The 22,437-nt window shown below is 36.9% G+C and overlaps 1 protein-coding gene across 5 annotated transcripts in view; it reads left to right on the forward strand.

Annotated features, from left to right (window-relative positions):
* The window catches only part of cntn5 (contactin 5), a 155,970-nt gene that overhangs the window by 100,509 nt on the left and 33,024 nt on the right, over positions 1–22,437 (forward strand). For all 5 annotated transcript variants that reach the window (XM_044119472.1, XM_044119475.1, XM_044119474.1 and 2 more), the window contains 5 exons: positions 5,582–5,684; positions 13,243–13,424; positions 16,862–16,998; positions 17,114–17,243; positions 21,353–21,497. In XM_044119472.1, the coding sequence (XP_043975407.1) occupies positions 5,582–5,684; positions 13,243–13,424; positions 16,862–16,998; positions 17,114–17,243; positions 21,353–21,497 (697 nt within the window). The remainder of the gene's footprint in view (positions 1–5,581; positions 5,685–13,242; positions 13,425–16,861; positions 16,999–17,113; positions 17,244–21,352; positions 21,498–22,437) is intronic.

Genomic DNA, 22,437 nt, shown 5'->3' on the forward strand with positions numbered 1-22,437 from the left:
ATTAACACAATCAAATCTCTGCACTTTTACCTCTGCTGTGCTGCAGGAATCTCTGACACTTTTGCTGTCTATGTTTTGTGATACTTGGCAGTCTTCTGAATTGTGAATTTGGATGTAAAATCCAGCACATCATCCCAAATGCTATCATGTTGTTTGTCACCCCCCTTCAATCATTGGACTCTGACCAATTAGATTGTGCAATCTGTGCCTCAGTAAAAGTTGGTGATCATCACACGGCAGACACTTTACGCTGGATGTGTGTGATTTCCGTATTGTCTTGATCAAAGCAAGCATCTGGGCACCATTATCCACCGCTACAAGCCATTAATAGTGCTGCTGCAACCTGCCTCCGCCCATGGAAAAAGGACTAAAGATTAACTTTTATTATTCTTCACTGCTGAAATATCTTGTATAAATATCATATTTCAATGTAAACTACAAAAATATTCTTATATCTTTTGTTTTGTTTTCCTTTGAACATCTGTCTTCCACCATTCTGATGACAGTCTTTTGTTGAAATCTATACAGATTTAGAGCTGTTCTTATGTGATTCACCATGCAAAAGTGTTGGCACATGTTTTTATTCTAAGATATTGCTTGCTTTTGTGTTATTTTTCTTTGAAATGGGGCATTGCATCTGTTCTGAGGAGGCATTTCCTTTAAAACGTTTTTTTCTTCTTTTTTTTTTTCGTGTTGAATTTTTATCAAAACAATGGGCAACAGCAACCAGAGATTATGGAAATTGATCCTGAATATTTACCGCACAAGTGGTAGAATAGACCCTGAATTTGTAAGAATTTGGTTTTCTCTGTGTTGATTTGAGTTTTTCTGTGTGTTTATTTTGGATTTCTGTGTCTTTTGAGTTTCCGTGTTGTCCTGTCTACCCCTTGATTGCTCCCACGATTACCCTCTGTGTATTTAATGTCACCTGTGTTTCCGTGTCTTTGTCGGGTCCTTTGTCTTCAAGTCGAGTCCAGTTACTACCAGTGTGATTCATTGTCTCTGCTCATCTATGCTGTCCGGATTATTGAGACTTTCATCATTAAATCATCATTGCCTTCACTTCGACCTTGGTTTACCGCTTTTCTCCTCACCATCTACACCCCACTTCATGACTGAATTAATGTTATGTTTTGCTTCCAGATAAATAGTACAGTTATTGGTTTGGCACTACGGTTGTTACTACAAGAAATTTTTTCTCGCTGTGCTGGCTGTAATATCAGAGAAATGTAATGTTTTCAGGACGATGTCATCTCCACATAGGCACATTTTCTGTGTACTGTGCAATCATTCATTATTGAAGTCTCCGAGGCATTGAAAATGATGTTGGAGAGTTTTTACGTTTTATGTCATAAATATGCAGCTATTCATCGCTAGCGCATCAATGGCAAAAGAATCTTGCTTTGTGTGTATCCTTAATGGTATTTTAAAGTTTCTTTCCTGGAAATCTATTTAGAAAGATTGATGACTTACTGAGGCACTTAGAGATGCATATTTATTTGATTCCAATGGGACCATCTTGTGAATTTTACATTTGGACAAAGAGTTAGCCAGTTACAACAGACTAGGCTTTGCAAGAGATGACAGACTCTCCAGCTTTTATTCTTCAAAAGACAAATCTAAATATGTCGAGGCATATTGCATTCCACCTGCCTGGAGCTTCGAAGAGACTGTGTAAAGTTTTCTTTTTGCCCCCACACTTGTGGTACACAACATAAAATTTGTAAGAGCTAATCTATAAAATATGTGAACTTGATGGTTTTTTTTTTTATGTAAATAGGCCTTCAAAGAAGTACAGAAACTACCTGAAAATACTACATGACAACATGGATGGTGTGAAGGAACCTTTGCCAGCCTAATTATGATTTAATATTTGCAGAGTAGTCTGTTTGGAGATGTTTTTATGAATCTGTGACTCCAAAATGCCCCTATTTGAGATAGAGCACATCTAAAATATCTGATAGAAAATGCAGCCTGGGAAGCTGAAATATCTAGGTTCAATACTATTGGCTGGTCTTTGTAAAGCAGATAATCCATTTATTTTTCTTGGCTCGGATTGGCTGTACCCCCATGAGCGAAGATAAGGGGAAATGTTAGCTTCTGCGGTAGTGCTAAGACAGTTTCTACTCTGTGCACTAATGCACACTGAGGTATATTTGGCTTTTGAACTATTTAATCAAGCATTTATTAGTTTTTAGGGAGCGACTCAAGTATTTACAGATTTTAGGCAATAAGGGTTGGATACATAAGGGTGCTTATATATACAGTTAACTGGCGTCAACTGTATATATAAGTTATGGATCACCCACAATATTCCTCAAAATACATAGATACATTCTATGTTTTTTGCAAAAAAAAAAAAGTAAAAAATGTTTCTGGACTTATGCCAGACTAAATCCAGATGTCTGATGTTTGTCAAAAAAAGTCTATCCACAGGCAATCTAATATCTAATACATACATTGTGTCAGTCGGTTAGCAGTTATGAGGCTTTTAATGATCCATTTGAACAAATCTTTTTACCGGGTCAAAATGCAACATCAAACTTTGATATTTTGGAACAGTACCCATTTAATTAAATGACATGAAATTTGATAATTTTTTATAACTATATTTCTCATTCACAGATTTACTTAAATGCAAAAAAATAGCACACACATACAGTTTAAGTACATTGATACCAAACCATGAAGGGTCATTTATCCTTTTCCTGAACATTCTCGGATGTGCACAGCTTATGTCTGTCAGCCATCAAAAGGAGTCACAATACAAGTCGACATTTTCCCTGGTTGTACTTTAAGCTCACTTTCACTACTTATTTATTTATTTGAAACATCACTTTAGTTCTTACCGGTTTCAGTATATTTAAGAAAGCTATTAGAAAAGCACTAATTTGCAATAATCTAGCTTAATTTACTTTTGTGTTACTGTTTCATAAATAGCAACATGACAGCTAAATTTAATTTGTCTGATGTTTGTCAAAAAAAATATTCCTTTTCCTGTGATCAGGTTGTGGCTTTTTTTTCTGTATCCAAAATGGAATTATAATATTAAAGAAAATAGTTAAAGTATTTCAGTTAAAGCAAATTTGCCAAGTTCTTGTTTTTACCACAGTTGTGAAACTGATGCAGGTCCAGTTTTGAACCTTCTCAGATTGTTTTGAATGACATACTATATAGGGCAGTCTGGCTGTAAAATATTTTGACATTAAATCAAATTAATTACTTAAATTAATGTGTTGTAAATGCATAATATCTTTATGTTTAGTGATTCTCATTCTTATCTATATCTCAAACTTCTACTTTAGGGTCATCTAACCACAGAAGAAACTTTATATTGTTATTATCTTGAGGGCTCAGTCTTATTACTTTTAAATTGGTTGGAAGAAAACTATAGTGTAACAGAAAAAATATCAATTTCCTATGATTAATAAATGAAACAGAAACCAGATTTATGGCCATGCTGGAAGAGGCGGGCCGAACATGTTTTAGTTCAGCCATTTTAGACTTTGTTTTTTACAGTTCTATCAAGGCCAACCACAGAGACTGAATATGATATTGAATATACTATAACCAGAGATGGTGAAATATTGCAAATTCATTATATGTGAAGGGCTGCTTTGGAGCCATAAATGTTGGGAATGAGATTGAAATTGAAAAGTTCTTTGAGACAAATATCATAAAACTCTTTTTTCCCCCATACATATCGAGCTACAATTCAATAACTCTGTTCCTCTGCTGAATTCATTTTATTACATAAAAAATGTCACATGTGCGTAAAAATTGTAATTATGGTTTCTGAAATGTCATGTCAGTCATTTGTCTTACTGATCATACACTCCTTAATGCATGTTAAGCAGCACTCCCTGCAGTGTCATTATATGTTTTGAAACGTATTCCTGCAGGAAGTGGAGTTGCCAGTGGTTCACATGTGGACTGTTTTTGATGAGATTCACACTTTTGTGCAAAGAAAAGAGAAATGCTCATGTAATATTCATATTGTAAACTCCCATTTAGTAAAAATGATAATAGTAATTAGATCCCAGATGACAGTGTTTGCCTTTGTTACTCTGCATTTGCTCAATGCCATCTGACACATCATCCTGGTAAATGGAAATAGATGGTCGGCTTAACATACAGATGAACAAACAAGTGTGTCCTCTAGCTATGACTTAGAGTGAAGGTGTTAGGCATCGCGGCACTTAGCAGGACTGATAACACACTATCACTTTTGTCCTTCACAATGTGTTTGCGAATTGTGGAGTGGATTACTAATTCTGGAGGACAATGGAGCACTGTTCTGTTCCCTGTTGTCACTGGAGAATATTTGCTAGTACATCATCCTTCTTTGTCTTTTTTGGGGCTTTTTGTTAGTTTTTTTTTTTTTTTTTTGTCCTGACAGATTTAGGGTTTCTTTGCCATTCCATTTTCAGCACATTCTGCAATAGGCTGCTGGGCACCTGCTCTCTTTCTCAATGATTCCAACATTTTTAAATAATTAAAATTGTCACCACCTGCTGGTTTAACAAGAAGGATTTCAGCAATGTCAACAGCTCAATATTATCACATTCTATGTTATATAGATTATTTTAGAGATATTATCCACAATTTAAACATTTAAATTTTGAAGATTGTGGCTCACAGGTAATTGAAACCCAAAATTAAACTTCTCAGAAAATCGGAGTATTGCATTAGATCAATTGTAGTATTTATTTTAATATTAAATACTTTTCAGTATGGTGACCATAACCATAACTGTGGCAGCTTATTTGAAAAGCCACAGAAGGAGAGTTGTTAAAGAAGCGTGCCATTCACAGAAAGCTGTGTGGAAAATTTTGTAGATGGAAAAACTGCGGTAGAAAAAAGCTTTTTAAACAATATGGATAAAAATTTATTTTCACATCAATATCATGATCAATATTGTCCTCAAAGAATCAGTTTTAGTACAATGTATTGATAAAACTATTCATTAGCAAACTGTTAAATTATTAAATGGTTGTCTATGTATTTCTTGAAGTTAAATTTTTAAAAATTTTCACATTGATGTATTTTGGTAGCATAGGGACAAAATCTGCTTAAATAAATGTAATTAATATAAATTTCAATTATTGCATGGAGTAAAATAACTTCATTTTAATTTATATTTTAACCTGACACAGCTGTAAAACTAAGATTGAAATTGACTAAATTACATTAAATTGGCACTTCTTTATGTGTTGACGTTTGGTTATTTTACATAAATTGTACTTGTTTGTTTTGCCAACAGGTACATTAAGATCACATAATTTACTATAAACATGTAATTATGTTTATGCTTGAACATTTTGTAAGTAAATGTTGGAATTTTACATTCTTTAATAAGATGTTTTCAGTAAGATTTGAGTTCCAGCTGCCTTTAAGTCTGTTTATTTCACAACTACTGCTTAAATGTGTTATGACTGAAATCCTGTCACTGCTAAACAATGCTTGTCCATTTCTTTCTAGCAAACAGTGAAGATAACTGAAAATGGAAGAAAAGATGATGCCTGTAGCTGTAACTGCTGGGTTCTAATGTCTCCAATTCTTCTTTCTTAACCTTTTCTAGGTGTCATGGGTGAATACGAGCCCAAAATTGAAGTGCACTTCCCCACATCTGTACTGGCTGCCAAAGGAGTGACAGTCAGGCTGGAGTGCTTTGCTCTGGGGAAGTAAGTAAGCGCAGACAAAGTGCACAAAGATAGATAATTGTTTATTAATCACTAAGATGAGTGAACTGCAGCCTCTCATCACTAGAGCTGGGAGATCCTTTAGATAGCACTGCCCTGTGTTCTTCTCTCCTCTTTTTTTAAATTTCATTATTCCATTATCTGAAAGGGAACGGAGGCATATCTTGACTGCAGGCGATATGTTAAGTGAGTGTTGAGAAGTGCAGCATCATGGCTCTGCTGTTAGATGCCATGTTAGTGCAATAGGAGGGTGGCGGGGGGCCTGAATGGGGAATTCAGCCCCAGGGATCCGTGTGTTCTTATAATTGAGAGCCCTAATGTATCCATGTTTCCTGGTTGCTTTCGGGGTCTGTTGTAAAGAAAGCCAAGGTTATGTGGGTTTTGGGGGGGAAAAAAAAGAAATTGATAAAAGGCTTGTCAGAGAAGAGTCTTTTTATCCTTAGAGAATAAATCCACTCACACTAGGGGGGAGTTGCTGAGTGATTTACTATTTATTGCCTTTTTATATCAAAACATTATTAATTTGTCACTATTGTCTTAAAAAACCAAAATATATTTGGTTTCACGTGACCAGAGCTCCTTCTTCCACATCTTTGCCAGGTAACTTTGGCAAACCTTAAACATATTAAGGGTTCCATAAAGGTCAAAAGAAGGATTAATAGTTGTTATGTTGACTATTTTTAATCCTGATATGTCCTCCAGACTTACCATGGACCTCTTCAATGCTGCTCTGGTTAATCATCTTCTGGATTGTCTGTTCGGAAGGATAGTCATGTTTTGGTGGATTTGCATCAATTTTTTTTCACATTTTTGAACAAATTAAATAAAATATGCTTTTCCACAACATACTCCTTACATCCCTTAGTATTCATGAAGCTGTTTGTTCACTAATGCTCTTTAATGAACCCCTGTTGCTTTCACAGAACAGCTGTGTTGAAAACAAGATTAAATTACACGCATATAAACTCTTATTTTGTTTAGACGTCTGAGTAAAGAGGACAACGTATAAATGTATGCTACACTTTGATGACCCTGTAAATCAGGGGTGGACACTCCTGGTCCTCGAGGGCCGGTGTCCTGCAACTTTTAAATGTATCTCTACTTCAACACACCTGAGTCAAATAATGAGGTCATTAGCAGGACTCTGGAGAACCTGACTGCACTTAGGAGGTGATTCAGTTGTGTTGGACCAGGGAGACTTCTAAGAGTTTCAGGACACCGGCCCTCCAGGACCAGGAGTGCCCACCCCTGCTGTAAATCAACTCAAATTGACCATATATTAAAAAGCAAGTGAATACATTTTTGTACTTTGAAAGCAAGAAATAAATGTATTCAGACATTTGTTTTTATTTGGACAGATCAGAAGCACAAACCTTTTATCAAAGCAACTGAATTAAGTTTTCTTTGATACAGTTTGTATATCTTAAGTATAAACAGCCTATAAATCACAGATGACCAAAAATCACATACTATGTAAATTTATTTCAATAAACCCTGAGTAAATATGAATTAATTATCAGTTTATTTTGTAAATAAACAGACTGAATTATTATCTCCCATCGCTTAGTGTTACTTATTAAGCTAAGCAGTGGATTCTGACTTCCTGCTGAAGAGCCAAACAGCTTCTGCTCCTGCCTTGTGCTTCCCTCATTGACGTAATTTGTGTGCGATGGCTTTCAGTCTGACAGTGATCTAACTGAGTCCCCCTTGTACGCAGAGATGAATGATTCATCAATTCACCAAATTAAGACATGCCAGTCTTTATATAGTGCTGAAAATGAAGTTAAAATGGGTTTTGTACCACTGTTGATCAATATGTATGATGGCACTACTACCCTGCTAGGGCATGAAAGGCTCTTTGTTTATTACTGCCAAAGCTCCTTAATGATATTGCCTATTTGATATTTACCAGTGGCTGCGCCTTGGGAGGCCACTTTCAAGGGCAAAGAGAATGGGAGGAGGATTGAACTAAAACAGCCGAGCTAAAACTATTCTCTTTTAATCTGAGAGTTTGGTGAACTCGTGGCACCAAAAGCTGCTTTTCCTTCAAACTTGCTGGTATCATCAAGAAACTCTGTGGAACTGGGATAATTTGGGATTGTTTCCTGATGGGAATTTGGCTACAGTATTAAATTCAAAATGGAAAAGCTTGAAAATTAAATCTTGAAATAGTTGGATGGAAACTGAGCAAAACTGAGTGTGGTAGCAGAATTTATTATGGCAAAAAGTCAAACATATAAATATTCGACTTTGCATTATTAAGGATTTTGAAAAGTTATTAATTCACAACTATTTCGGCTTTTATTCTACCTGTGAGGTGCTACCACAAAATTTGTACAAAAATCTGTATTTTCAACCTTTTAACTGAACTTTAATGAGGATTTCAGGACTTGTATTTTTTCTAAAACTATTGATACATCCCTAATACACTTTATGGATGTGTATTAGGGACACAAAAAAAATGGACATAAATTCAGGCTGAACATCTGAGGAACAATGCTACTCCCTTGACAGTCAGACTATGCTCAGTTTCTGGTCTATACAGAAGCAACATGGCGACTTTAGAGGATACACACTCAATAAAGGATAGGCCTTATTGCCTTTAATGATAAATATTAGGCTTATGTGGCTTTATCACCATATAGAGCAGGCTGAAATAAAAATTTTGTTGAACTACATGACCTTGACTGGCATGGCTTCAACAGCTTTATATTGGAGGACTATCTAACTTTAGAGTGATTAATCAGCTTGATAAATTGTAGTAAGTAAATGTCATTTTTAGATCCATAAATTAGATTTTGAAACAGACTAATTACTATTATTCACAGAAATATTATGTCTACACGGTCTTCTAAAAGGAGTTTAAAAGTGAAATATTGTTGGCCGCCTTCGTTTCTAACACATACTGAAGTGTGAAGTTCATTGTGGTTCAAAAAGCCTTGTATATGTGAGGAGTTACACATTCAACCCACTCATATCCTCTTAAAGGATGATACATGGGATGTACTGGGTGCTTTTATCCAAATAGCCGTGGAGTAGTTGTTATACTTTTAGTTTCAGTGACCCCAGTGGGAATCAAGCTCTTAAATTCCTCCAGTTGCTGTCCTCTGTTGGGCGATACAGCACCACATTATCAGCAGCATCAGAGAGTGGCTCTTAACGCAGCCCATTTTATACACTTTGTGCTGTGGTTAATGTGTTTAAAAAGTAGTTGTTTGGGCTAATATCACACAGGTAAAATGTGTATTTGTTTCACCACTTTGCTCATTTTTAAACTTCCCCAAAGAGACCTGGATATTTGGAGCTTAGAAAATGAGCTATATTGTAGGGTATTATCTAGATTTTAATGGTGCGAAAGAATCTAATTCTCAATTATAGTTTGGTCTTAGACTCCATTTTGAACCTTTTATTATGAAAGAAGTCTAAATGAGGGCAAAGCAATTGTGTGAAACGCTAATTAAGATGTAATCTACACAGCCCGCCTATAGGCACAGACCTAAATTGAAAAATCCAACACCTTACATACTTTCCGGTGTGTAACCCTTTCCCAGTGTCATGTACACTTAGCTTGAACAGTTTGAAAGAGCAGAAGGACCAGAGTTCTGGATTTTCTGCCAACAGCTTTAGTGGATACTGACATGAAGGGTTTCTTGCTTTTAAAATGAGTGGGCCCATTTTCTCTCTGTGCTGCTCCCAGGGGCCGTGAGCTTGTACAGTCCCGGCACTCATTACTCAGCCTCCAAAGAGAAATCCTGCCACGGACTCTCAAAGATTCACCGTTATGTTCCAACCCCTCAAGGTCTCTATAGATTCCCTCTGTTCTCGCGCTTGTTGAGAGTTTAGTCAGAGCAAAAGTCTCCAGGGTTGTCCATTAGGAAGTATAATTTGCGTCACTACTAAATCCCCAATTTCTGTATAGGGCTTAAATCTTCATTACACCGGACAGCTTTTGTTTAGTCAGACATACAGAACTCTAGTTTTACAACAGTCCCGTCCAAAATGAAAGTGAACTGTTGCTGTTACATAAAACTTTGTCTGAATTCTAATTCAAGGCCATGCCAGCCAAGGGCAATTCACCGTCCTTGCAAAGAGGGTAAAAAAACGTTTCCATCAAGACTAAATGATTGATGGATTCGGTGAAGGTTTTCCGTGTGGTGTCATGTTTCCATCTTTCAGGGACCTGTCAAATCCACTTGTCATACATAAGATGACTGATACTGCACACATTATAGGGCTTTCTTCTTCCACATGTGGAAGTCATCTGTCATGTGGTTCTACATGGACATTCTTGACCAAAAAAGAAAAGCTGGATGTGGATTGTTTCAACACTAAATTTGTCACATTTGTATGGTATGTGCCCTTCAATTAAGGATTTTAAAAGATGTTGGGTTTGGGGTCAAACAATTAATGGTTGACATTGACAATATTTGAAAATGTATTTAGCTCCTATTTTGTTCACTTGTATTTTCAGATTCTTCCCCAGTTTTTAATTAAAAAAACATTTCTAAAGGACAAAATTATTTAAATTAGCCTTCCTGCGTTTCCCATGTTAACCACATTTTATTGGTTCAGTTTCAACAGGTCTTATAACCGCTAGACCTGTAGAATGAAGAAATCACCTCAGTAAATCTCGTCTGACAACATGAAGTAGGCAAACAGATTTGTCAAAGCAACATAACCTGCCCCAATCTGAAGAACGTCACAAACATCCATCAGTTTGGAAAGGGTTACAAGGCATTGGAAACCTCTGTAAGAGCTATCAAGTAGAGAAAAGTGAATTCTCCCAGGAGTGGCCAGCCTACCAAATTTACTCGCACTTCAACAACTCACCCAGACTGGGAAAAAACAAAGCAATATCTAAAACACTCCATGCCTTACTTGCCTCAGTAATGGTAGGTTTTTAAAATTTAATAATACTGGACACAAATTCCCCCACAGGTGAATTCTAAGGTGAAAACAACTGCTGACCAAAGAGGTCATCTTACATTGGCAAAAAAATACAGATGAAATTCTGATGTTCCTCAAGACTTAAAATATTCTGTGCACTGACAAAACAGTACGACGTTTTGCAAGGTGTTTTTCCTGTTAGATCCAATGCAAAAGTAACAGCATCCATCCATTTTCTTACACCCTTCTTCCCTAATGGGGTTGCTGGTGCCTATCTCCAGCTGCGTTCCGGGCGAGAGGCGGGGTTCACCCTGGACAGGTCGCCAGTCTGTCGCAGGGCAACACAAAGACATACAAGACAAACAACCATGCGCACACACACTCACACCTAGGGAGAATTTAGAGAAACCAATTAACCTAACAGTCATGTTTTTGGACTGTGGGAGGAAGCCGGAGAACCCGGAGAGAACCCACGCATGCACAGGGAGAACATGCAAACGCCATGCAGAAAGACCCCGGGCCGGGAATCGAACCCAGGACCTTCTTGCTGCAAGGCAACAGCTCTACCAACTGCGTCACTGTGCAGCCCAAAAGTAACAGCATTTTATAAAAATAGCATCAATTGTGGCAGTGGTAGTTTTTTAGTTTAGTCCAGGGGTGTCAAACTCCAGTCCTCGAAGAACGCAGTCCTGCAACCTTTAGATGTGCCTCTACTGCACCACACCTGAATAGAATAATTAAGGCTCTGGAGAACTGATCTACACAAGGTGGAGGTAATTAAGCCATTTCATTCCAGTGTTTTATACCTGTGGCATATCTAAAAACTGCAGGACTGTGGCCCTCGAGGCCTGGAGTTTGAGACCCCTGGTTTAGTCTGAGGCTGTCAAATTACCACCATTTTCCTCTCTGACTAAAAATCCTGAAGGATGTTCTTTTGGCAAAAGTTTGTAAGCTTAACCTCACCTGTGCAGCAAAGACAATGATCCAAAGTGTCAAAGCAGATCTTAAAAAACATCCAGTGGTGCTTGATTACATTTCTGCACTGGGGAAAGGATGAAACTATTCTGTCATAGTACTTGTATTGTAACTCTGCTGTAAAAAATGGCAGACATCGGATTGAGATTGCACCAGCAGGACATTTTACTGCGTTGAATTTAAGTCACATCGGAGCTGGTTTTGACAACATCACAACGTTGTAGTTTAGAAATCAGAATTTCAATCTGGCAACACTCATAAACAATGTTTAAAAACAGAATTTTAAGCTTTACTTTCCATAAGAAAACACCACTTTTAATTTGCTCAGTTTAAATCTGCGAAGCTACATGTAACATTGATTTTTAGATGCACACTTACATGTGTGTCTTGTAAAATAAACAGGTTTCCACCACATCAGACTCCTGCTGATGATAGGAGCGGCCATATTGAAAGGTGACGTCAGCTTTACAAGTCATAATGGGGAGTCGGAGCTGCTTCCAGTTTCCCAGTGGGAAATTCAACTTCGAAGAATGGTCCAGTTGATTTTTCTGTTTCGCGTACAACTGGAACGCAGCATCATTCTTCTGTGACTCAAGTCAAAGACAAAAATGCTGATTAGAAAATTCCTAGTTTATCCTTTATAAAAATGTTCACAGATATGCAAAGAATTTTCTTTGTCAAGTGGATTTAAAAAGTGAGAAAAATGATTTAGAATTCACTTCTCTTTGGATTTGTTTGCCTGGCCTGCTGCAACCCCTCAGGTTTGGGTAACCACACTGACTCTTGAACACAGTCTAATGTGTGTGCTTTCAATTTCTGGTGTTTATTGTGTATAAGAGCAGGAAGTGATAAAGAGCACAGCCCAGGGATAAATGCTTCTCCTCACTGTGCTTGCTGGATTTTATTGTCCTGCACAATTTCCCAGATGGAAGCATTTCAGTTGGTGGGTTTGCCGCGTGCGTGAAAAGCTATTTGCATCTGCCACTCTGTCTGAAGTCTCTGTCTGCCCATATAATCTCAGAGTGCTGGAGTATAGAAGATACCTCTGCAGTCCCTTCCTGATGAAACACATTATGCTGCAATCCTGATATTCCTGCTGAGTCCATGTCAGCACTCCTTTCTCATCCATTTTGTTTGCTGGGCTTGTCACATTCACCCATCAAGGAAAGAAATGTTTTAAACTTCCTTCTTAAAGGATTCTGCTTCGCTAGGATCTCTACATCTTCAACAGAAGTGTGTGGATTAAGCTAGTTTTTATTCCAGACACTAACTACACTTTGCAGCATCAGGTCAGTTAGCGACTCAATCAGCTGCTTCTCCATATAACTGAACATATTGTGACTTATCATAACCAAAAAATGGTTTAAGTACCAACAGAGATCGCCTGAATAAGCATGGGAAAACTCTCTAAAGTGCACACAGAATTGAATCTTTTTATTTGGTGTATGAAAATATTTTGATTCGATTCTGTGTGCAGTCACTTAGTATGAAATTCCAAAACACCCACATTATTAAAGTGTGTTTGATAGATGGTGAAATTCAATGTAACAAAACCTGATGGTTTGTAATAGAAAGTTGCATCATTCCCATTTGAACATTTTATTGACCATGGATAAAGCTAATGCTGCTTTTCAAATGTATTGTATTACATACTGTAAAAGTTATTGTCTTTCTACAGTCCAGTGCCAACAATCACATGGAGGAAGATAAATGGCATCTTCCCCAAAAAGGCAAGACTCCGAAAGTCCCAGGCTGTACTAGAGATTCCCAATATTCAGCTGGAAGACTCTGGAACTTATGAATGCAAGGCTGAGAATACAAGAGGAGGAACTGCTTTCAAAGGGCATCTGCTGGTCTATAGTAAGTCTGAGTGAACCACTTTTACGCTTTCTCTTTGCACTTTTTTGCTGGCAAAAATTCAAACTTTTTAATGTGGGTATGTGGTATGCATGAAGTCTTACTGTTTGTTTATTCAGGCATCTATGCTGCTATCCTCTCTTGGTCTGTTTAGATCATTTTTGCTTCTGCTCAGCCATCATGCATTATCCAAGAGCAAGCATACATTATCACAATTGTTGATATATTTATTCCAGGAATAGCAAGACTACACTATTGCTCTTCCAAGCAATTTCTAAATTGTTGCCTGTCTTTTTCAAATTCAAGGCAAGAAACTATAGAGAAAGGGTTTTGTTCTGCATATATCCTAGGAAATCGGAAACATTTTTGACATGGTTGTTTGCTGTTTTGTTCAGGCAGAGAAAGAAGTGGGACGTTCCAACAAGAATTTAAGAAACACTTAGTTTTTTTCTCCTTCTCAACATAATCTGATGCCTTTCTCTGTGGGTTGAAACAACTTCAAAAATATTGTTTTTGATTTTTTTTAAAGAGCATATGGTATGATTTTTACTGCTTTCATTTTTAAGTTGTTTTAAGTTGCATCTCATTAAAATGTTTGAAACATTTGTAGAGATGTCACAAAATGTTTTTTTTTATTATTGGAGAGACATATTTATGCTTCGAACATTTAATGTGTACAGTTTTATTGCTCCAAAATATATTTGCTTATTAAAGAAACACAAAATCCTTCAAATAACAAACTTTTTTATAGCCAGAGATTTTGTTGTCAATATTTGCATGCTGTGGTATTGAATTATGAAGCTTCAAATGCGAATCAGTTTCTTTGGAATGCAGTAAAGTGCCGCTTTTAGCCTCCCGAGAAAAAGAGGCACAAATAATGGAGCAGAGTTGCTGGCAGTACTTGCAATCATAAACTTATCTAAGCTGGTACATGTCTCCCATTTCTCTTTGTCTGTGCCTTGTGCACAGGACCAAGATAATGGACTACCTCAACCTTAGTAGAACACATTTCCAAGGCCCCACAGTTCTTGGCAACTTCCATTCTGTTGACATCACAAGGAGAATGGGGAGCTAATTTGTAGCAGCCCTGCACTAAATGTAATTTACACAGGTCACCTGGCAGCTTGAACTTTCATTGTGTGGGAGACCTTGCTGACCATAATCATTCAATCAAAGCACACCAAACGTATTCTGCTGAAGGTGGCATATGCATGGAAAAGAAAAGAGTCTGCTGGCCATGGAAGAAACAACTCAATACTCAGGGTGTCTACACACACTGAGGAGGTGAAGAGGAAATACGCAAAGAATGTTGCTTAATTCTGTGCTCTGTCTGAATCTGCGCTTTTCGATATCCCTGTGCAACAGAAACTGGAATAAATCAAACAAAACGTGTATGTACATTTCAAAGCTCATTAATAAGGGTTGTAAAATGTATGTCTTTTAAATGCTCCACCAATTAGAATGGTTTGGAGGGAAGAATTATTATTTAAAATCTTTTTTTTTTTATCTTTATTTTATGCTATGGTGTTATTCCCTCATTAAAACATACCTGGAGTGTAAAGGTGGACATTTATCGTTTGTTATTTATTGCAATAAATTTCTTATAGATTCCAGTTAATGTTTAAAACTCTCCAAAACTCTGTGTTGTTGAAATTGTTAGTTTTACTTTTTTCTCCACTTCGTTCAATGAGAATCGTACTTCTTCACCCATATGTTTCTTAATCGTCAAAGTACAACTTTTAGTGACAAAACTAAAGTACTAATTATTATAATGTCATTGCAAAAAAAAAATACAATGTTCTTTTGCAATTATATGTTGTGTAATTCTGCTATTATACAACATATAAGGGTGAGCAATAGAAAGAGTGTTCTAGTTGAAGAAAAAAACAATTCATGGTTTTTAGAACACAAGCTAAGGGACTTTAATGTATGATGTTGTGCTGAGCAGGAGAGTGAAGCCTTAAAAACACAGAAAAGGTTGGAAAAACGAAGTCCCAAGGAAAGGTAGATGACTTGTTTGCAGAGCTTGTAGAGCTGTTTTGCAATAGAAAGAAAAAAACATTCTCATAAAGAAGAGACAAAAACTATTTGTGTGTATTTGGTTGAGAATTTTGTGTGTTAATTTTTTCCAGTTCTAATTGCCTCCTGGCGTTTTCAGCATGCAAATTACACAACGATACACACATTCATTAAAGAGTTGTGCAGTTAAACATTAAAAGAGGCTTCCCTCGGGGCGTGCTGTGGTGGCGTAGGGGATAGCATGACCCACATTTGGAGGCCTTCAGTCCTCGATGCGGGTTCAATTCCCGGACCCAGCTGACATTTGCCGCATGTCTTTCCCTCTTCCTGTCAGTCTACTGTCATATAAGGGACACTAGAGCCCACAAAACAGACCCTTCCCTCTTTTTAATGCAGCTTGTGGTCCCAGAAACGCTTCGCTCTTGTTTTTTGTTTGAATTGCTTCTTTATTAACAACGAGTTCAGATGTATGGGCTCAGTTTATTCTGCAAGGTGGATACGGTTGCCTAGCATCGGAATGTTTATTGGTTTAACATGCATCAGTCTAAATGTTTATTTAATGTACTCTATACACTAATTAGATGATTTCTGGGACCAATTTGTTACTATAGAGTTTCTATTGGGAGCATCAGGGTCAAGGTTTGTATTTGTAATAATTGTGATGACCTACTCTTTGCTGATCTAGCTGACATTATCACAATGAAATTCATGAAGATTTTTGAAGATTCATGATGAAGTGAGGCCTAGATTTACCTGATTTAAACAGATGTTGATAAATTTTCTCTATTCAATCGGACCAAAAATCATACCAGTGTTGCCTGTTGTTGCAGCTGCCATTAAAGGTGGAGTAAAGCAGCATTGCGGCTACATATGTCAGGTTCCCAAGCTGCATTTTGTTTTTCAAATATTTTAGATTTTACACGAAAAAATGTACAAACAGGCGCATAAATTCCACAGTTAAAGTGCCGTTTATTTACTGAAGCATAAATAGATGGTGATCCACTGTATTTTAGTTTGCTGATGTTTCAAGCTGAGAGAGTCATGCCCCCAAAAGACCTGCAGCGGTAATTGCTGTGATAAATGGTTTCTCAAAGTATTGATCTTAAGGGACCTAAAATGCTTTTCATTTTTAAACAAATATTTGAAAATCTTTTATCATTTTCAGGGCCTATTTTGCAAGGCTGTAAATGCGTCATATATTGATCTGGAGAGTTGTTATGTTTTATGCCAAGACCTTTTTGGATCACAAAATGTGTGGTTTGGACTTTTGTCTAAATATTATGAAAGTTTGCAACACATTTCTTTGGATGTTTTTTTTTCCTTGTTGCCTGTTATAATTACAGAAAAACATACTTGTGGTTTTTGTATATTTTAAGGATTTATTACTCATTTTTATGTCTCTTTTTTTCTCTATCTTCCAGCTCTCCCTCAGTGGGTCAGAATGATTAATGACACTCAGATGGATAGCGGAGAGAAGCTCCAGTGGGAGTGCAAGGCCATTGGGAGGCCCCGGCCCACCTATCACTGGATTCGTAACGGTTTGCCCTTGACATCCCAGGTACTTTTAATACACACAGAACCCCCTCCTCGTCGTTAATTGCACACTTCATCCAGAGGTAAAAAGTGTCCACATTCAGGTCCTGATTTTTCCTTGTGCTTTTGCCTCGTTTCAGGGTCGAGTTGAAATAGCGAATGGGGAACTGACCATTAACAAAGTGCAACAGACGGACTCAGGAATGTACCAGTGTGTGGCTGAGAATAAATATGGAGCCATCTTCTCCAATGCAGAGCTGAAGATTTTAGGTACTTATCGCCTGGTTTATTAATGTAGACCAAGCTGCTACTTTCTAGACAAACGTCACTTTTCTTGAGAGTACATTTCTTAATCTAATACCGGCTGAACCAGTGGTGTCTGATTAAGGTACTGGCTGATAGGCGAAGAGACTGAAATGTAAGAGGAGAACGCTGAACTGTGAGATATAGTGATTGCCAATCAATGGCCCCTGATTTAACCCAGGCACTGGACAGATGAACAAACTAATGACTCTCCTGGTTATATTCACTGAGGAGTGTGTGCACATTAAGTTGATGAGGGTCCAGAACATTTTGGCACTACTCTGAGGAGGATGTAAACCAGTAACTAGTAGGTATGGATTTCAGCTAATGGAACCAAACACTGGCAGTGGTTTGTTTGGTGGATTTTAATGACTTCATTAGGCTCTCATCAGTGCTCTGTTTGCTATCACACTAAAATCCCCACTTCAAAGAAAAACAAACTTTCACTTCTTGACTTTCATCACTTCTTTTTCAGTGGAATCTTTGTTTTTCAAGCCAGATCTCATTAAATGCTCCTGAAACGAGAAGTTTAAATACACAGAAAGTAAACGCACTTTGCCTTTGTTTTCTTTCACTAATTTCTCTGTTTAGCTCAGTTTAGATTACTAAAATTGTTTGTTTGTTAAATACTAGAAAATTGAGAAATACTTTGTAAAAATGATTACTTTATCCAAAATTAGAACTTTAAGAAACCTAGATGATTCCATGGGTTTGTGGGTTTCTAAGATGTCAATTCTCAATATCTGAGTTATTTGGAGGCACATCTAGAATTATCTGAAACACAACTTTCTTCTAAAAACTGAGTCATGACATGAAACTGGCAGATTACAGTTTGCTAAAGAATTCAGATGCAAAGATCTTACTTTGTGGGACTATATCACGTGTGATTCATTAAATAGATGGTATTGCACCGGGCTGTATATTAAGATGGGATTTATTTTTTCTTTTAACAGATAGTAGCAAAATTAATTAAGTGGATCTCAATGTATCAGAATATTATTTAAACCTTCCTTCAATTCAGTAACTCAGTTTCCTATGTGAAACACATATTATCAGTTACATACAGACTGTTTTTAAGCCTTTATTTCTGTTATTTATGATAGTAATCCACAAAAAACTAATACAAATATGGCATATATTTTTTTTAGATTAGAATACTTTAATATATTTTGTGTTACAATGTATTCATATTTATCAAAATCTAAAAGATACAGAAATCTTAGCTGAGTGAAACATTTCATACATACTTAAAGGTTGTTAATTTTTTAAAAGGTAATTTAAAATACGACAAATGAGTCTCATCGGAGAACATATTCTATTTAACTGAGATTTATTTGTACAAGTAACAGCAGTGTTATCTTATAAGAGTGATAGAGGAAGTTCTGTTATTTCCATAGCACGACTTTGCAAATAGCTAACGTTGTCTTTTTTTCTTTAAACTAACTTGATTCTGCCAGACAGTCAGCGCCTTGTCAGGGATTGCCATAATTGTCTAATCACCTGCAATTGTTGACAAGTGCCTACTTATGAATAACTTTGTATCATTATTGTTTTCTCTTTCTGCCAATCCAGCAATGTGTGCACTTGAAAAATTTTTTAGACATTAAAAGGCAAAGAAAAAGTGCTTCTATGCCTTAAGGCTGCAGGCTAAAACATAAGAGTCGTGCTGAAATAGCTGTCCACTGTTCTGTGCTGATGCACTATTTTCTCCTTGTCATCTTCGATACTGGGACACATCTGGTGATACCCATTCCCCTTTCATTTTTCCCTCAGGGATGACTTGATTTACTGTCTTTTATGGCTTGCCCTTTTCTGAAGGGGAATCTGTGGCATTTTGAAAATCTTACTGCAAATGGATAAAGTTTTTTGTGTACGTTCTGGGATGTCTGTGTAGAACAACACTGCTTGGTGAGCTTCATATTCAAGATCCAAGGTGTTTGTCTGCAAGATTTAAAAGTTGTAGGGCTTTTAAAAGGCTTTATCCAAGCCGACGACCAGATACTCGTGGCTTCCTCGGAGTCACAGTCACGTTGGATGAGATTTGGAAGCCGTTGATGAATGTTTTCATAACTTTACCCTATGGGCACGTCTTCCCAGTGACCTGCGCTCTGTCTCGATGTCCAGAAGCGAACACTATCAGGACAGATTACATGACTAATAACAGCCTGCAGATGAGCGATCACCAGAGGCTGCACGGGGTCAACGACTGCCCTCACGTCTGCGATCTTGTCCCAGATCCAGCTCTTTTGGGAGTGTGGTAGCATGGAGGAATGTGAGTGGTGGTGCCACCAGCTTTGATTAAACCAAATACACACAGCAACTGCTCCGGTTTCTGCTCCTTTTTGTGTCTACAGGGACCTCCGCCACTCAGACAACTACTCAGGCTCAAAGACACAAGTGTTACAGGGAGAAGGGTTGGCCTGTAGCTACAGATGAGATTGAATTGTCATTGTGTATAACGTCACCTATGAGGCATCATTCAAGATTTGAATAACCACTGTTGACAAAGCCCTAGAGCCTGTGCATGGCCAGTACATGGTACTCTAAACAGCTACATAATTGTTTACAATTTATATCTTATGTACTTATTACTCTCTCAGGCAGTCTGGTTGAATTAATGCCAATAACAAAATAAATAATAATAATAATAATAAAATACAAAGCATCCAACTATGCCATCTTCAAGTTGGCACTTTGTCTCACTAAACGTTATCTAGTTATATAACACACTCAAATAATTCAGTTAAATGGCACTTTGGAATATTTTACAATGTTTTGTATTGGCTTTTGGCAAATATCAGCTTTATTATGCTGCTAATGAGAGACATTTGTATTCGGGTCCTGGAATGGTAGAAGTTCACATAAGTCTACAGTGTCACTAACAGGCTTGAGGCTACAATTCCCCATATCTTCACTTGTATTTATAGTTACAAGATTGACGCTTGATTATGATCATCAGAGTTAAGTCAAGCTTATTTTTATAGCATATTTCAGAAACAAGGCATTTTAAAGTGCTTTACATGATAGAAACATAAGACAATAACTAATTATGTTGAGAACAGCAAACAAACAACAAACATCGCATTTTCTCAAATGCTATCATCACAGTCATTAAGAATAATTATCATCAAACATTGGGATGAAAACTAGAACTAATCAATGTTCCAGTTATTATTAATCAAAACCAACTTTAAAAAAGTGAAATGGGAATTTAGCCTTGAAGGAAGTCAGTGTTTTTGCTGTTTTGCAGTTTTGTTGGAGGCTTGTTCCAGATTAGTGGAGCATAAAAACTGAATTCTGATTTTCCATGTTTGGTTCTGGAGATTCAAAGTATATTTGAATCAAGAAACCTGAGTGGTCTGTGAGGTTGATATGACAACAACATGTCTTTAATGTATTCTGGTGCTCAGCCTTTAAGGAATTAACAAACTGACAAAAGTATTTTAACATTGTGTGTAATGGTTGGTGGCTTAGTGGTAGATCAAATACACCATACAGCGTTTACAGTAACAGGTTTGATTCCCGATCCTGGGTCATTCATTGCTTGTCCTCCCCTTTGTCTTCTGCTCTTCTTACTGTGAATCTGCTAGTGCGTGAAGGGCACTAGTGCCAATAAAAGCCTCCAAAAAAGATTTGGTGGCCCAAAGATTCAAATATTTAAGCAGATGTTAATAAGGGAATTTTTCTGCCATAATCCAAAAGCACATATTTTCAGTCTGAAAGCAGTTTTTCATGTATTTTTTTCTCAAAACTTTTAATACTTTTGTTTACATTTTTATTTTTATAAGTTAAAACATTTTTAGTAATTAGAAATTTTGAAGTCAGACTAAGACAATAGAAAAAATCATTAGAAATTCATTGGAACTTTGATCAACCTCTAAAAGGAAAGTATGCAACCCAGTAACTGTGGCACTGGTACTATTGTAAAATAAATAAATAAAACGCTTTTGTTTTTGTAATACAATCTATTTTAATTTATTCAATGATCCTGTTGATTTATAAAATGAGCCATTCCATTATAGACACATTTTAAATCCACAGTAAAAAAAAAAACGTTGGTTGTCTGTCCCACACAGCGTCTCCACCCGTCTTTGTTCCCAATCCGATACGGGTCATAGCCACACTCGGAAAAGACGTGTCCCTGGAATGCAAGCCGAAAGCATCGCCCAAACCCCGCATAACATGGAAAAGAGGAGACAGGAGGATACAACCAAACAAAAGGTAAAACACTCTAGTGATTCATTTAAATAACACAAAACCTCTCATGCTGAAGCAGTACAAGACCTGAAATAGGTGAGACACTTGCTTTTACAAAAGCCTGGCTTTAGTTTGAGCATGCAATAACTGTGGGCTGCCTGATGCATGTTGTGGTTTGAGTTTCTATGTTATAAAAAGAATGTAAAGACAAAAATTGGACAGGTTACTCAAAAAACCTGTTAGCTAAATCTTTATTACATATTTACACAATATATTGTCATATATAGGTAAATTCACAGAAAATTTAAATAAACCAGTTAATATTCTGCTGTAATCCCCTTATTGCACTCTAAAAATAATAGGCTAGATGTTTTAAAGAGTTTATTTCAATTTCAGTTTTTTTTTAAAAATAGTATTACATTTTTATTGTCCTTTATGCTGGAATATTTAAAGATTTTATTGCCCTTCACAATTAGATTGGCTTATAAAAGTGTTTTTTTTTTTTTTGCTGCCGTATATTTATTTCTCATAGTATTGCAACAAAAATCTAACTGTTATCATTCTGGCCCAGGCCTCTGAGGGTTGGGAGGCCTGTCTTGTTCCAACATGTCCCATTTTTATTACAGTTTCTGAAATTAAGTGTCACTGTTGGAATAAAACACTATAGGTACCGGCAGAGCTTTGGAGGCTCATTCTTAACCCCCTCTGCTCCTCTAGAATGCTGACAATTTAGTCCCTACATTTTCATTTGGAATTCACATGCAGTTTGCTGCTTCATCTTTTATGAGAAGCATCTCCTGCGTGCTCCTGGTGGGGACTGTATAAGCGAAAGAACCCATCAATCAAAGTGAGCGCTGCAGCTGAAATTATCACTTACCACTGAGAATCCAAAGTTCTGACTGAGGGAAGGGGACGTTTGTTTATCAGCCAAGATTTAGTAGTCTGTTCAACAGCCTCATTGCAA

Source organism: Gambusia affinis, linkage group LG06, assembly GCF_019740435.1.
Source record: "Gambusia affinis linkage group LG06, SWU_Gaff_1.0, whole genome shotgun sequence".
NCBI lineage: Eukaryota > Metazoa > Chordata > Actinopteri > Cyprinodontiformes > Poeciliidae > Gambusia > Gambusia affinis.